Genomic DNA, 17,715 nt, shown 5'->3' with positions numbered 1-17,715 from the left:
CGCTTAGATACGGTCAATTGCAATGCCCTGTGCAACTGTTTCAATTTTAATGTATGTATTCCAATATGGTTTTCTGGTTTGCGGCCAGGGTGTGAAAAAGTGTCACTCTTGACCATTAGCCGAGCATGCATTTACTCATACAATACTATGATGTTTTACACACATAATAACAATTATTTTGTTCAATATGGGCCATCTAAGAATAGCAAGTATCAACTCTGACATGCTGATATGGCTGTGAAATCTCATGTTAGAAGCTTTAATTATCAAGTTTCTGAGGCAAGGAGCACATACTGATTAAGATCTCAAACCAATCGCCGTGGAAATGAATCATTTCTGAACAATAAGAAGATCCAAGCCCAATGGGTTTATATATTCCTTGATAATATTGACAGTATGGCGAATCTCATATATGGTGCTTGTTGGTAAACAAAAATGTATCATTTTTTTGTAAAATTAAATGCATGTTACAAAACATAGCAGTTTCTTTTAACTTCATACTACTGACCCAGTTAGGTCACGGAGGTCTTCCTCGATGATTTTTTCAATATCTTTATCAATATTGTCTACTTCCGGAATCTCAGAGATGGTTACCATGGCGTCCTCCAGTAGACTAACCGACTCATTGTAACAGTGCCATCAATATTGCATTCTGGGGCAATGCCCCCCCCCCCCCCCATTCGCCCTCCATTTTTTCAAGTTTATGGTCTATGGTGGATCCAAGCAAATTCCCCCCTTAAGTCAGCTAACAGCCCACTGTGGTGGGACCGTGGGAGCTAAACAGAAGGACACATTAACTCATACGACATTTAAGACGGGGTAGCCAGGAACACAACATTTCAGAGGTACCAGGGCCAAACAATATGAGCATTTTTACCCAACTCTATGTGGGGTTTTCTTCACCACCACAAATCTCTATTTGAGGGCACATGCATGGACCTACCAGAAACTACATCACCATACCAACTATGACTGGAAACAGACATACAGTTCGCAATGCAATTGATATATAAGAAATCAACATATAATCTTGCCGACTCATTAACGTTTCATGATATTGCCAACAAAACAAATATGGCGGTACGGCATACACATTAATAATTGATATATCCTGATAACAAGCTTGCTGTCACACAATTACACACACACCAACACACACATGTGCGCCATCATGTTCACATATAGGTTCCAGACCCTTGGCAGAACAAACAAAACAAAAAACAATGGAAGTATGTTAGGGATTGAAAACCCATAGCCATGTAAAGAAAATATTGATTCAATAATGAACATAAGGTAGCATATACCCATTAAAAGCCCCATTGAATTACACACTAAATCACAAAAGTAATGTGGTTTCTAAGTCTAGATAAAAGTTTTCAATAGCTAAACGCTACCCATCGCTAAATAGCTGACGAGTTGGCCATTCATGGCACCACCAATGTTACGTATCATGACCATGTAGATTTTTCGCTATAAGAGCCGGAAGTTTTCGTCATTTGTAAATTAAGCTCTTCACTCAGTAGTAAACAAATTTCGTACGCTGCTCATGGGTGGTCTGAAGGGGTCTAAACCTGCCTGAATTGACCCAATTTTTGCAGCACATGTGTTTCCATTCATGCTCTTCAGCATGCAAGCCACACAAAAAAAAAACAGATTATGATTGATAACATATCAAAAAAAAAAGTGTTCTCTTACTGCATTTTGGCACTTTTCCTGAAGGAGGACATTCTAATAGGAGTATGCCACTATAACTTAGATATGTTTATTCAATTACAGACGCTTACAAAGTCAAGTACAAGATCATATCCCTGTAGATGATAATCAAAGGGTTGAAGAAAGATTACTCAAAAGAATTGACTATTAGTCCTCGAAAGTAACCTTAAAAATACGATGAAGAATTTTCCAAATGTGTTTTCAAATTAAGAGAACGTTAAATAGCGTTTGACAAAGAAACGAATTTTTAGTCGTTTAAGGATGGATATTTCAAATATACTTTGAACAGGCTCGAACGTGACGTCATCAGCGCTGATGCAGATAATATTGCGACATAACCCACGCTGCATACAGTTCCAACAACAGGTACAACAAAATACCACATTTGAATACAGATTAATTTCTTCCTTAATTTTCAGTGAAAAATTTCTTATAAATTATAAAAGTTTGTGAAAAATCATTGAGCCATTATATATGAAGTGCATCGGTGATTTCGTCGTCTTTGTGTAACACAAGATAGGTTTGAACGGCAGACTCTTCGTTGTTTACATTTCGCTGTCCAGCTCCAATGCAAGGAATTTCGGTGATAGGGTACAGTAAAACTTTACAATCGGACAGTTCTACGAACCCTAAGCTTCCAGTACTACATTCAACAAGGCTGGTTCGCGAAGGCCTTGTGTGGAACCATGCCTCAGTGCCAGGCATTCGGATGTAAAAATTTGCGTGGATGCTTGAACGAAAAGGGAGAGAAAATAACTTGTTTTGCTATTCCTGACCCAGCAAAGAGTAAGGAAAGCTATGAACAATGTAGAATGTGGATTCGTGCGATCGGAACTGACAAATTTAACCACAAGAAGTATAAGTACCATCGTGATCGCGTAGTTTGCGAACAGCATTTTACATCGGAATGTTTTTTGGATGACATGAAGGCCCGGATAATGGGGACTAAACCCAGAAAGAGACTGAAGCCGGGATCGGTGCCAACAATATTTTCCTTTGGACCAAACTTGGAGCCAAAATTACCCTCTCGATCGGAACTACGGATCCAGGCAAAAGAAAGACGAGAGGTAATACTAGGCAGTGCCTCATTAACGTATGATTGGCTTGGACGATGGGGCCAATATCTTACTTATTAATCTTACTAGCCCTGTCATTCATTGGCTTATGCTTGGCTATGTTACTTTGTGATTCCTACACTAACATTGGCCCATGTTTTGGGCCTTTACCATAGGCCTACTTGAATTGAAAAAAGTTAACCATGGCTAGGCCTAAATTACGGGTCGTACTAATTAGCGTAAACAGGCTCATATCACAACAACTCAAGAATAGGGATTAAAGTCGCTGAAAGAATTAGTGAGATGTATGAAACAGCCGTTTCTTAAATCATATTTTAAGACGTGATATTCACCAAGCAGCGAAGAGGATGCAGGTAAAGTGTTTGCCGACATAGGACTTAACTGTTTTTCGTCGCATACAAGTAGCCTACATGCGAACTGCACACATATGGTACGCCCCGTCGCAAAAACTTGTGTATATTAAATTGAGTGTACCATGGCATATGCACAGTGCATGCCGCACTACTGTACTGTGTTCAGGACTCGACCGAAGCCAACGTACAATAACAACCTTGGGCGAAGTCCGAGAACTGACAAAGCAGCTTGCTATTGGTTGAGAATCCTGCACAGCACTGTGTTAATCGTAACGTGTTTGTAAACAATCAATCTATTTTTAGATTACACTTATTCTGCTGGTCACTTTACCATGAACTCCTGGTTACTTACTGTTTATACTTTGCAATATCTGAAATTGGTGCAACGTTGTTGATGAAAAGAGTTCTTAGTACTACTGATCTTGCAACATTTTTCTTATTCATCCTTTTCAGCTACTGGAGTCCCTGGTCCCAACCAAAAAACCCAAGAAAGGCACAAAGGTCAAATCAGCACCAGTTGATCCAGTTGAGATTCCAGAAATAGAAATTGTTGTTTGTGCTACACAATGGGTAACTGTCATTTTCATATCATCAATAAATCACAAAAAACAAAACGGTCAAGACCTGCTTGTGAAAATAAAACTGCAGAATAATAGTCCAAACTAAACTCAACTCCAGATTTTGACTGCCATTTTACCTATCAGCTATACTGTTTGGTAATTGGAGGGAGGCTTCGACAAGGTTTCTTTTATCAAAAAAGTATTCCTACCCCTTCATGGTGACTCCCTGAGAAATGTCATTTTGGGGGCCTTTGTCATGATACTTGAGGATTAGATACCACCTGCAAATGTAACACAATTTGCCATATTTGGGCAACATGAATCTCTGACACATTGAGAAAGTGAAACCACTTGTTCAGCGCTTACCAGTCAAAACGTCCCTTTACCAAAATGTGCCCGTACCAAAACGTCCCCGCTTTTGGTCAAAATGTCCCCGCTTTTGGTCAAAACGTCCCTGTTGGTCAAAACGTCCCCGTAATTCAAAACGTCCCCGTCTATCACATTCATTCACAGTTGTGAATATATATTAATTTTAAGTTATAATTTGGCTAAAATCTTTTTTATTCCCTTCCCTCAATATCATATATATTCATTCAGAAACCAACTCGTCTTTAAAAAAATCCTATTACCCTTCAGCCCTCTTGCATTCCCTTTTCTATTAATATTATTTTACCTCAGTAAATTATACTCTTAAAAACTGTGTTTTAACCTAAACTATACTTATCCTTACTCTTTGATTTGAACTAAAAACATCCACACTTGCATTCCAACTGATTATAAAAGCAGGGACGTTTTGACTCACAGAGACATTTTGACTGCAGGGACATTTTGGTAAAAAGCGGGGACGTTTAGGTCTTAAAAAAGAGGGGGTTTTGGTAAAAGGGACGTTTTGACTGGATACCTGTTCAGCTATGATGGACAGCACTTTGATCATTGTATCTCCCCGATTCATACTAAATCTAAATTCATCCATAGGCTGGTATACATGGGTGCTAAGTACTGTATTTTTAAATGGAAGATTATATATTTGCAAATAAAGTAGTTGCATTACAATGGTATATGCTTAATTACTGGCAGCTTAACTCATTAGATACAATCCTGTAGGACTTGAACTGGGAATTAGGATACTTTTACTTGGCTTCATTTTGTAACTATCATGTTTTTGTTCAACATGGCAGGTTAATGATGATGATGATGATGACATTCAGATAGTAGATGGATTAGGAGAATCAAGAAGGGTAAGTTAAAGGCATTGAAGACTCGCCCCCAAACCGTGTGCCGCGCTCTGAAAAAGTTAACTTTCTGTTGCTTGCAAGTGACGTTTTGTTCTTGTCGCTACAAAATGCAGACAGTAATGAAACGTGATACCTTGTTATCTTTTATCTAGACCTGAGATGTCCATCGCTGCTATGTACGCTGTGTTGTGGGTATAATTGACCGTAGCTGTATGTATTGACTGTACACTAGTGTTTAATTAGAGAGGTTTCTTTGTGCGCGAGTCTTCACACCCTTTAAGGAAATATGCAGTGAAATGAGTAAAGCCATACAAGTAGGTTTTAGTGTATGAAATATTGATATAAATATAACTGCTGGCAGTTTCACTCAATTGATACAATACTGTAAGGCTTGAACTAAATGGGAACTGACATCAACTGGGAAGCAGGATAGTTTTCCTTGGCTTCATTTTGTAACTATGATTCTTTTGTTCAACATGGCAGGTTAATGATGATACTGACTTTCAAGTAGGAGATGGACTTGGAGAATCAAGAAGGGTTAGTTAAAGTCTCAATACAAATTTGCAGATGAATTTCGGAAAACAAACTTCCGCAGCAGATTCAATGTTTCTTACCAGGTGGGCTTAATGGAGAAAAGCTGTTGCAATCGAAAGAAAGAAATATATTTCCTGTTGCCCTTATGGCGCGAACGATTTACCATAAAATCACTGCGACCGCCCATATCAGCATGTTCATTGTAACACAAATGTATTAATGTAACCTATGTAAACTTGTATCATCCACTTTAACGACAGATAACTCAATAATAATAATGAATATTTTGTATGAAACTTGCATAGAATGGTGTCATTGTCACTGAGCTTTTAGGGCAGTAAGCTGGATAGGTCCAAGTTTAAATTTGGAAAACACACATTGAGACTTCAAGGAAATATTCAGTGAAATGAACAAAGCCATACAAGTAGATTGTAGTTGCTTTACAATGGTAATTGCTGGTAATACAAAATGGTAACACAATGGTCATTACAATGGTAATTGCTTTACAATGGTAATGGCAAAGGCTTAATTGCTGGCAGTTTAACTCAATTGATACAATAGTGTAGGGCTTGAACTAAATGGCAACTGACATTAACAGGGAATTAGGATATTTGTCCTTGGCTTCATTTTGTAACCATGATGTTTATGTTCAACATGGCAGGTTAATGATGATACTGACTTTCAAGTAGGAGCTGAAATCGGAGAAAAAAGAAGGGTAAGTTAGGAAATATTCATTGAAATGAGCAAAGGCCATACAAGTAGGTTCAATGTAGGCTATAAATATGAATAAAGTTACCTTCATTTCTCCATAGGCAGCAGCCTTTTACTGTACAATTTTGTTCTTACATTTATCTGTGCATGAAGTACTTGATAAAGTGATTTTTGGTATTAACCTTTTCCTGGACACCATGTTGCTACATTGTGATGTGTTGGCTATAAGTGAAAGCCTTTTCTTATAACAGCTACAATGTTAATAAAAGCTCTGTTTGTTACTATGCAGATTGTAAGAAGATACACTCGTTTTGTCCGGGACGTTGGTATCCAGGCGACTCCTCCGCAAGCCACTAGAAGCATCCAAGCATCATGCAACACAGTACCACCACCACCACCTGGGCCTGAACATGATTATATTGGAGCACCCAAAAATGTAAGTGATTTCAAACCTTTTTTTTTTTTAAACTATATACCTTCTAGGCACTTTCTACTGAGATTTAATGTTTCTAACAGGTTTTGTAGTTGAAAACACAAGCCCTCCAGATTTTAACGAATGTGAACCCATTTGCTTAAATTTTACCTCAAAAAGTTCACAGTTTTGTAAAAGCTTATGTGCATCTCCTTTTTACAAAACAAGAACCGTTGCAATTGTTGAATGTCTGAGGTCATTTTATGAAACTATGTAACTTATGCTATTAAATATGAATATGCTAGAATATGCTATTAAAGAAATGTTTTATAAGTTTAGCACCACCTTGTTGCAAGCAACATTTCATATATTTATTTTTTTGTTGAGGGGTTAAGGGAAGGGTTGAGATCCAAAATTCAAGTCCAAATTAAGGTCTGTTTAATTGTAGACATGCTGATATGAAGTGTGTGCAATATTAGCCTTCAGACATTTGCAACATTCAATAACCTTTTCGTTCATTCGCATACAACAATTGTCAATTTTTTTCAATCTTCTTTGCGATCTCTTCATACAAAATGCTCATACCAAATCTTTTACCTTTCTGGTTTCTTCATTCACTCATGGTGTGCCCAAAATCATGGGTACACTACAGTCATCAATGCATGTACAACAGAGGAATATGATATCACTTTTATGGAAGACAATTACATGCTGGTGCTCTTTTATGATTTCAGATTCCCATCGGTGATGTTCCTGCTGAGCTCCCCGTCACAGACACAGAAGGCAGTGGCATTACATCTCCTCCTGGGTCACCACCTGATGCGGTGCGTAGTAACGGTTACTCAGTTCTAAAAGCAGCTCAGTTCTTAAAGCAGCTTTTTGCGTCCTTTTCATATGATTTTCTCAACCTCACTGACTCCACGATGCCATTACGGCATACATTACTAGCTTATCTATTCAAATCTGACTTCAAATGGTGGCATCAAAGTCAAAACATGTACAACTTTCAACGTCATTTCCCTCAGAGATATTTTCCGTTAGGAGCGCAATAAACCCTGCCCCTCAGTACTTACAGCAGCTTTTTGTGTCCTTTTCATATGATTTTCTCAACCTCACTGACTCCACGATGCCATTACGACATACATTACTAGCTTGTCTATTCAAATCTTACTTCATATGGTGGCGAAACAGTCGAAACATGTACAACTTTCAATGTGGTTTCTCTCTGAGATATTTTCCGCTAGGAGCGCAATAAACCCTGCCCCTACGTTTAAACTCTGAACATGGTTGACCAATATGTAAAATAACACCATGGTATCTTTATATACATTGTCTATGGCAGTGCATGGTACCAAGGCAACTTTTTTAATCTATTTTTTGCAACGGCTCGTAAATAAACATGTAAGCTATTCACTGATTGGTTAAATTCAAACTAGTGGGTATGGGGAACTGAAGGAATTTGTCGGAAGACACTCTACTCATTATCTGTAGAAGTCCTTAATAACTCACTAATTAACGCTGTTGGCAGGGAAAAACTTGGACAGAAATGGTGTAGAGTTATAGACATTTTATGTGGTGTATGACACTGTTGATGATAAATCATGCAACTGTACTTTTTTCGGGGCAGATTTTTATTTTAAAGAATAGGGATTTTCCAACTTTTCTTCAAAGTATTGAACACTTACAGCAAATAAGCTAGTCGTCCATCTGATTACCTAAGCAGAGTTTCAGGTTGTTCCACATGATTTTTGGTCGTCTTGGACAATCGTTAAATTTGAGCCCTGTACTGTCTTCGTACAGAGGTGCATTGACATGTGAGGTCAAAAGGGTCAAATCGTCAAACCTACTCACTCAGTAGAATGTTGACATTAATCTGCTATCTCACATAATGATAATTTATGTTTGAGGATTGCTCTTATTTTATAAAAGTATTCACATGTCTGTAACTAGTGCTCATATTAGTTTGGTATCTCCCTTATTTTATAGATTCCGAATCAGATTTTGGACTTAGAATCACTCCTTGGTCGACCGCTGGAACCAAACACGTACTTGAAAGAAAATTAGCCAGAAAATGTCATCCCCCCCATACTACCTTTTCTTTGGAAGAATAAAGTCGCAATTTAAGGACATTAACATTAACAATTTTGAGGAAGCAATAAACCTTGCACAAGATCGTGATACGTGGCGGAGGTTAATCACTGAGCATGTCAGATAGACGAGACTCCACTTACTACTATATCTCCTCCACAAGGCCTGCTAGCAATACCACCTCACCAAGTGTAAGGATAACAGGTTTACTTCTCTTTCCCTACTGGTGTTTTGCCAAATTGCAGGTGTTTCTGTGGTAATGAGATCAATGGTTCACTTTGTGGTAATCAGGTTGTATTTTGAAGATTCATCTACTATTTGAACAGGCTTGAAACAGTAATTAATGGCCCACATAAGAACTGTTACTAATTAATTCTAATAAAATTCCACTTTTTTTGTATGCTTTTCCAACACTGACTTGCATACATCATTTGTGTGTGAGTGGGGGGAGGGGTGGGGGGGGGAGTTTGTGTTAAATTAAATAATATAGTCACACAATAAAGTTTGTGATTGTGTCCTAGCTATGGCACATTAACCATGGGTACTAGAAATACATTTATCATAGTGTATTCAGGTTCTATTAGGGGTAATTTTTTTACATAACAATATAGCACAGTAGCATTGTCACACTTTTAGGTAGGGTGTTCTTGAGGGGTGAGACGCCGGTATGATAAAAGAGCTTTTGTTCGTCAGCAAAGTAATCATTTACGGGCAAATTGGTATTTCAAATACCAATTTACATATAACAGAAACTTGTATTGGAAAAGTGATAATCATATTTGTACCACTGATATGATTGGTACTTGGTAGTAGCATATAGAGGCAACTGAGAGAGACTTGAATTTAGCCTAAACAAAAGTAAGGCCTAGGTAGAAAGCTAGGGCATGTTTGCCATGTATACATTAACACTAATAATTAATAGGCCTAGGCCTAAATATTAACACATTGATTGTTGTAGGCACAGCCTAACCAAACCCACCAATCCAGAGATAAAGTAGCTTTGCAAATAATCCTCAAAGTTTCACGAACGGTACCAACAGTCTAGTCAGCGATGGACATGATTCAAATTTACCACATTAACTTGGAATTGATGCAAATCTAGGACCTGTGTTTTGACAACAATTTTTATCCTTATTTTATTTTATTTTATTTTATTTTCCACTTTAGTTTTTGTACCTTTCTTGTATGAAGATCTATAGGAAATAATTTTTATCACAAATAGCAGGCTTTCAAACTTGTTTCATTAATATTTTTTTTACAGAGTAAGTGCAACAACTCTGTCTGTGTCAGTTACAAGTTACAGGAGAAGTACAATCACTCACCTACAGTACTGTATAGTGATGCCAGGGACTACACCACCCCCCTTTTTCTCACGTGTCGTTCCAAATTTACTCGCTGCTCTTGGACTTCAAAGCATGACCTATGAGGTAAAATAGCTTAAGGAGGTTGGCATCAAACAGGTTGTCGTATTGATAAAGGAGTGTAAGCCTCCAATTGAAGAGGGTCCAAATATCAACTGGTCTTTCGTTGAAATCTCTGATTGTACTCTCACGACTGTTGAGCAGATCCAAGAAATTTTCTAAAATATTTGCTGTTGATGTTAGAAACTGCATTGTTGAATGAAAACGCATTCTGATAAAGTTGTCATCAAAAAAAAACCACATACATCTGGTTTTGGAAGTTTTGTGAAAAGTTCATGAATATGTTGGGCAACTCTAGAAATGACATCATTATGTCATTTTGATCTGAAAAAGTCTAAATTTTTCAGATAATGTATTTAGTTAAAAATGTCTAAGTCGAAGCTAATGCTTTTAGCTCTTACAAATTGAAATAAAAAACATTCAATAATGAAGCCTTGGATTCGGAGTATATAGACATTTAAACAAGCATTCTGAATACTTCACATTTCAAGGAAAAATCAATTCAGAAGATTTAAACCGTTCGTGTCATGATGATACCTGGATTCAGGGGGGTATGAAGCTTCCAAAAAATGGGGGGCACAACATCAGAGGGGCACTTTCTCATTCCACAACCACCACTCTTTATGCTATAAACTGATACACCACAGCCATATCACTCAAATATATATGATATGTTACTATGCTATCAATACTATTTATTGAGATTGTTTATTGTTAACCGTGCTACAAAAATGTATGGGATGCCATTTTAAAAATAGCATGTAAAGACTAAAAATAAATAATTAAAATAAAATATTAATATTAACAAAGGCTTAAGATATCCAAAAGACAGTTCTTGATAAAAGGGGCAGATATTATTTGCCAGTATGGCACATTTGTATTTTGGAGGAAAAGAGTGTGGGGCAAGGGCCCCCAGTGTCCCCCCCCCCGGCTCTTACCCCCTGTGTGGAGTAAAGCAGTTTAAAATGAGTTTACTTCAAATAACCAGATTGAGATGTAGGAATTTTAGATATTGAGATGGTTATAAAACAGACAATGTGCTAAGCATTGTTTCCTTTCCTAAAAGTGTCACAGTTTTTCTTCCACTAGAATAACCCATTAAAATAGTGCACTTTCTCTAGACTTACTTTACTTCAAATACAATAAAAGAAGTTGAAATGATAAAATTTCAATAATTTACTGTTTGTTATTTGCTCCACCGTAGTGTGTTACTTTCTATTTTCAAGTTTCCGTGATTCGTAAGAATTGGACATAATTAGCCTCCAGGGTGGGTGTATGTGGTCTTCATAGAACTCTTTCTTGTTTTTTTTAAAATTAAAGATAAAGACGGCTTCAGTTGAGAAAGTGTTAGTGATTTCTACAGCATTCCTGGTTACAAATACCTTGGAAAGCCTTAAAGTACATTGTCTCATAAAGACAGTATCTAATATCAGCTAACATGTTACAACATCTTTCTTTCTTTCCTCCAGGCTGTATCAGTTCACTGTTTTTGTGGTAGAGGGCACACTGGAACGATGGTGGCTTGTTAGTTTGTCAAATCTGAAGGACTTTCAGCTGATGGAACAAAACAAAATAGTCAGTGACCTAAAACCAGGATAAGTGGAAACGAAAGATCAGGAAGACCTAATAGAAGAATTCTATCGGCATTGCAAGTCAAAGGAGGCAGAGAGACAGCGACATTGAGAATGTGTGATTTGTGGGTGGAGAGGGGGGGGGGGCTAGCATTGGGGGAAAAGTTGAGATGAAGGGATGTGCTCAGGAATATTTGAGTGCCAGGGTGGATTTGTGTGGTAGTGTCATCCATTTTTTGGGGCAGGGGCAGGTGTCCCCCCGCCCCTTTGGAAATTGTTCCCAAATTAGCATGCTTAGTTGGAAAATCTTTTCCCTTTTCTAGAACTAACTTCTGTGCCAAATATTCATCCATATGATGGTAATGATAAAATGGGTTAAATTAATTATCAAAACTAGTGCAGGGCGGAGAACTTTAAAATACTTTTTGTGCTGGGCGGCATTCTGAACTGCCAGGCGCGGCTTAATACCGCTGCCCTGCGTGAGCTCATCCCTGAAGTAGCTTGGAGAGTAGATATTAACGGTAACTAACATCAGGATACATTGATACATAGAGCAATCTAGTCTGTCGGTCTCTCCAACTGTACCTTCTTCAAACCTTAAGTCTGTCGTGAATCTAACTTTGGAATTATTTTCACCGAAGTATCACTCCAGTTTCAAACTGAAATGCCAGCATTTACAAAATTCCTTTTATTGGTTCCTTGCTTTAGCAAAAGGAACCTATGGTTGGCATGTGTGTTTATGTGTGTGCATCTGTGACACTTGCTTGGGTACACTGTAACTCAACAAGGGAAAGTTGAACTGAACTCAAACTTGGTATATAAATCTGCCATAGTGAGAAGGTGTTCCCTATTGTTTTTAGTGCCTGTGAAGGTCACCAAAGGTCAGTTTGAGGCCAAAAACCCAAAATATGAAAACTGCAATAACTCCCAGTGCCAATGTGCGACAAGGTTGATATTTTGGGACAAGTTGTGAACTGGTTAGGGGAACATTTTGAAACGTAACATTCATGTGATCCAAGGTCACCAAAGGTCAATTAATAATAAAAAAAACTAGTATTTTTGCGATAACTTGAGAACGAATTGTCCGTTAGGGTTGGGAGTTGCTTCAATGAAATCTAATTGTTGACCCGCATCTGGGTGACCTTTGACCTCAATTTGACCTCTGGTGACCTTTACGTGTTTTGGGGATTTTTACAGTTTTGATGCTATTTTAAGATGTCAAAGGTTCCTTCCGATCATAAATGTCAACAGGTTGACCCCTTGTGACCTTCGTGTGCGAAGTTATATGGGGTCAAAGTTTTTCGGTCTGAGTTAGGATGGCTGTACAGACTTGTCGTTTTGTTTTTTGGAATCAGAAGATCAAACTCCATCTGAAACCAAGGTCAAAAGGTCAAAGGTCACATTAGAAAAAATATGCTAATTTTGAGAAAAATCGGGCAAAAAGGAAAATGTTTGGTTTTGATGCTAGATTTGGATATCAAAGGTACTTTCCGATCAAAACTGTCAATTGGTTGACACCTGGGTGTGCTTTGTGTGGGAAGTTATACGAGGTCAAAGTTAATTTTCAGACATTTAATGCAATAATCCCCAGTGCCAAGGTGTGACACGGTTGATATTTTGGGACAAGTTGCAAATGGTATAGGGAAATATTTTCAACCTTAATGGTCATGTGATCCGAGGTCACCAAAGGTCAATTAACGTTAAAAAACTATTATTTTGGGGGCAGAAAATGGGCAAAGAAAAAATGTTTTAATTTTTATAGCTTTGATGCTATATTCACGTCTCTTCGATCAAAATTGGCAATGGGTTGACCCCAGGTGACCTTTGTGTGTGAAGTTATACAAGGTCAAAGTTAATTTTCAGACATATTATGCAATAACTCCCAGTTCCAAGGTGTGACACGGTTGATATTTTTGGACAAGTTGCAAATCGTATAGGGGCATATTTTAAAACTTAACGGTCATGTGATCCAAGGTCATGTAAGGTCAATTAATGTTAAAAATCTAGTATTTTGGGGGGAGAAAATGGGCAAAGAAATGGGTTGATATTTTTGGGACAAGTTGTGAATGGGGTGGTGGAACATTTTCAAACTTAACGGTCATGTCATCTGTGGTCACCAATGTTATCATATCTGTTGACCCGCTTTTAGGTGACCTTATATTTCTTACATTTTCGACGCCATATTCAGATCTCAAAAAGTGCATTTTGATCAAAAATCTGATCACAATTTGTGATCACAAAAGTGTTAGCTTTAGTGTTGGTTACTTTATGGGTACATGTAGGACCACAATTACTTGACTATTTGAGCCCAATCTTGCTTGATATTATTATGTGTATTGTCATATACCTCTATGCAAGGAACCACAGTGCCCTTGGGCTCTTGTTCTCTAACAAGCTCAGAAATGATTAGTGCAGTCTGTTTAAAATTTTCTTCAGCCTTGATCAAACACAAAAGCAGGTTTGATATTTGATTCAAATAGATCCGGTGAAGGCATTAATCTTCCATTTGTCTTTCATGGGTGGTTAAGATTCGATGAAGTTAACATCGGATGCCTCGATCTGGAAATAACACTCTAGGTGTGATGTAACGTCTAGGTATGAATATTTTTCATGAATATAGATTATATCCTGTGTGGTACTTGTTTCCTTACTGTAAGTACAACTGATTTGGCTGATTTCTGAACAGTGCAGTACTTCCAATGTAATATTTGGATACAATTGTGGCATTCAGTTTTGATAGCAATTTTACCATTAGTACTTCATTGTGTCTTTTCTTGCCTTGAGAAAGAAACATTTGTTTGTGGTTAATGAGGGATCATTTATAAGAGAGTGGAAAGTGCTGGGTGTAGTGGAAGGGAGAAAAATGTGACATAAAGGTATGATATGGAGGGGAGGGGGTGTCATGTGGAAGAAAGAGAGTGGCAGATATTAAGAAGTTTGTGATTAAGGTTTTTTTAGCACCTTTTTCTAAAATTTTAGCAATCACAAAGACAACTCAGGGTTTCTTGTTGAAGACATTTTGAAGATAAATAGCAAGATTTCATATTACTTTCAATCAACTTTACAGAATTCTGAATCTTAACCATTTAGTTCATAGGTTGAAAGGGACAGGTTTTGTCACATTATGAGAATTTTTTTTTTTTTAGTTTCTTTTTGTTTAAAGATATTATCAAGAAAAACACATATAGTAACCAATCCAAACTTTACAGATCATTTCCAATCTGTACGTAGGTGAGGGGGGGGGGGGGTGGGGGAGCAGAAAGGGTTTGCTAAGAACTGAAAGTCTGTTGTAGTATTAACTTATGCGGTAGGGAATATAATGTAAGTTAACTAACTCCAAAACATTAGTGGTAACATAACATACAGGTATAATGTTGCATGTTTAATATAAGCATGTCTTCCATGTAAATACAGGTTGATATATTCATAGATATGACATGTTTTCTAGGCTGGTGAGTCTTTGCAAATAAAAGTTTAAAAATATAAAAATAATCAAACCCATCATATACTGTAAATTAATAATTTCCTTCAATAGTTCATTTGTGAAGTGTTGCTCAAATTACTTGAAGTTCAATATTGAAATGATGGGTCATATTTTGCTTTCAACTCTCATGATGTTTTCGAAATGTTTAATTCGAAATAAACACTCCTCATTTTAAATAAATCCGTTCAAGCATGCTATGTAAAATGTCTGAATAAAACACTGATTGAAAACAGGACATTTGCTTTTTTGGTTTCGTTCGTCTCAATGTGTCTAGGATTCTCAACCTTCACCTTTACTTCATATACCGCTATATCCACGATTGGGTAGCAGTTAGGCCATAGTTGATTAAAAGTGTTTAGTAAACAACTGTAGAATATAATGCCTTGGAAATAGGCAAAATAAACTGCCCAGAAATCATAAGTAGGATTGGTGGCACCATGTCGCTTACCTAGCCGTTTAAAAGTGTTACTATGACCCACATACCATTGTCGGAGGGCATGGGGGGGGACATGCCCCCCCCCCCCAAATATTTTAGGTGGTGTAAGTACGTTCAATCATATATATGATCCACATCGATATGGGTTCACTGGGTTTCCATTTGGCCTGTTTCCTACAAGATTTCTAGCCGTAGCCAGGGGGGGCGAAGAGGGAGATCCCCCCCCTCTAGAGCCGTTATAAGAGGTTTTAACATTTGTACACCAATAAACTCATCATACTTCCCTCTACTCGTGCAATTTTGACCGGTCAGTTGAAGGATTTTTTTCTATATTGATTGTCCATAGATGAAATTTTGTGCAACATTATGGGTATGTTTTGAAGTGAATTTATTATTCAAATTCTGAACAAATAATGGGCTTAAAACCTTGAAAAGTGGGGCAGACGGGTATTGTGGGCCGTTACGTAGAATTAACTACAAAAGCAATGATCCACAGGAGATGCGATGAGGTCGAACAACGTGTGACTGGTGACAATCTTGAAAAAGGTTATGAATGAAAAAAACACTATTGGGATAAACTTGGTTATCAGGCAAAAGTGTACATCTGGTTGGTCATTTTCAAGCCCGAGTAGTGCCATTTGCGGTGATCTGGTGGCTACCAAAACCAGAAATTTTCTTGTACGCTGTGCGGCAACCGATGGTGGCGCTCCGCTTTGATAGTAATTCGCCCACATCCCCCCCCCCCCGGGTCAGAAAAAACTGGGTACGCGCATGATGAATAGTTGCTGCGTACCACACCCCAGGCAAAAATGTCCCCCCTCCCCCAATATTTGAAACAAATCGCCGCCCCTGTCGGAGGGGCAGGGGCTGGTTCAGCCGGGAAGGCTTTAGACCATCCTATGACAGTACACCCACCCTTTTAAACCTCTACATACCAATTTTTGGCACATTTTGACTTACACACACATGGTAGCCATTGCATAACAAAAAAAGAGGCTGCATTTATAAATCCTCTCACACGTGTGTATTAGAAGAGGAACGGGGAAGAGTCGCCCGAGAACATTGGTTATTCCTGCAAAATTCACAGAGTAAAAAAAAAACGGCTCTCTGGATTTGACGGTTCGCTGAAATTCGGCGATACGTAGTGTCATACAGTTTGGTAATATATTAAAATCCACAAAGAAAACAATGCCAGCATAACGATATGTGCGTATAACGTAAAGGCACCGAGCGTTACATGGTCAGTCTGTGAAATTCCTGTTCGAGCCGTACGTGTGGCTCCTACAGGTAAATTAGAAATTTTAGGGAAAAAATACAATAGCATTTTGAAGCAACGAATGAAGAGGAAAACAATTAAGCAGCACACATACTTTGGAAGCTTTAAATGGGTAATGGAAACTACTTAGGAAAAAATAATGGGAGGTTCCCCCAAACCTCTGCAAACCCGCACTGCCGGGAAGTACCCTTACGCTAAGAAAATGAAAAAAGGAAAAGTTTCCGGTGACTGGGCTGTTCCCCCAGAGGAGGACAATTCCTCTGGGGTTTGACTCACAATCCTCTAGCAACCCGGTTCCTAAGCAATGGGCCCCATCTCGATCTCTGCCAGGGCTGAAGCCTCCTCCGAATTTAAAAACAAAACCGTAATGGATCTAGGGAACTTTTTAAATTGTTTTCTGCGTAGGTTATATGAACTAAGTATTTAAGCGAGAGGTCATAGGATTAGGGGTTAAGAAGGAGGGTGTTTTTAAGGATATTTGGTTTGAAATAATTAGTTGGTAAAGAGTTTGCTGCAATGAGCTTACTGGTGGCGATGAAGCTAGGAGTTTTGAAAAGATTAATGATACTTTAGTCCTCGGGCGAGTCATTAGAATCAGGGTACTTAAAGATTACAAGCTTAGATTTATTTGGACTAATTTTCACTCGCCATTTTCTACACTAGGAGCTTAGGGTTGTTCGCAGAGAATCTTTGAAGCGTACTGATGCATAGGGCGGAAATTCTTTTAATTGTATGCCAAATGCCACCAGCGTTAGTTTGTAGTAATCTCTCTTTTCAATTCAGTAGCTGTCAAAATGGAACAATATCAACCCACGAATTAAGATGAATGATTATGTAAGTCTGTC

The 17,715-nt window shown here is 38.0% G+C and overlaps 1 protein-coding gene across 2 annotated transcripts; it reads left to right on the top strand.

The window, feature by feature from the left end:
- The first annotated feature begins 1,738 nt into the window (after positions 1 to 1,738).
- Positions 1,739 to 15,393, top strand: LOC139973582 (uncharacterized). 2 transcript variants are annotated; one of them, XM_071980372.1, is made up of 10 exons: positions 1,739 to 2,780; positions 3,596 to 3,712; positions 4,881 to 4,940; positions 5,421 to 5,474; positions 6,133 to 6,186; positions 6,472 to 6,618; positions 7,329 to 7,418; positions 8,581 to 8,873; positions 9,944 to 10,109; positions 11,573 to 15,393. In XM_071980372.1, the coding sequence occupies exons 1-8, from the start codon at positions 2,400 to 2,402 to the stop codon at positions 8,656 to 8,658; spliced, it is 981 nt and encodes a 326-aa protein (XP_071836473.1). In that variant the 5' UTR covers positions 1,739 to 2,399; the 3' UTR covers positions 8,659 to 8,873; positions 9,944 to 10,109; positions 11,573 to 15,393. The 2 variants fall into 2 exon arrangements, with proteins under 2 accessions (XP_071836473.1, XP_071836474.1); XM_071980373.1 differs by lacking the exon at positions 5,421 to 5,474 and having other exon boundaries at positions 1,740 to 2,780.
- Positions 15,394 to 17,715: the final 2,322 nt, after the last annotated feature.

This window comes from Apostichopus japonicus, chromosome 9 (genome assembly GCF_037975245.1).
Source record: "Apostichopus japonicus isolate 1M-3 chromosome 9, ASM3797524v1, whole genome shotgun sequence".
Taxonomy (NCBI): Eukaryota; Metazoa; Echinodermata; class Holothuroidea; order Aspidochirotida; family Stichopodidae; genus Apostichopus; species Apostichopus japonicus.
The sequence above is the reverse complement of the archived record's forward strand: the minus strand, read 5'-3'. Positions and strand labels throughout refer to the sequence as shown.

Excerpts from the sequence above, each read along its gene's own strand:
- LOC139973582 (XM_071980372.1), top strand. The coding sequence starts at position 2,400 with ATGCCTCAGTGCCAGGCATTCGGATGTAAAAATTTGCGTGGATGCTTG. Across the intron at positions 2,781-3,595 it reads AGGCAAAAGAAAGACGAGAG|CTACTGGAGTCCCTGGTCCC; the intron begins GTAATACTAGGC and ends CATCCTTTTCAG. Across the intron at positions 4,941-5,420 it reads GATTAGGAGAATCAAGAAGG|GTTAATGATGATACTGACTT; the intron begins GTAAGTTAAAGG and ends TCAACATGGCAG.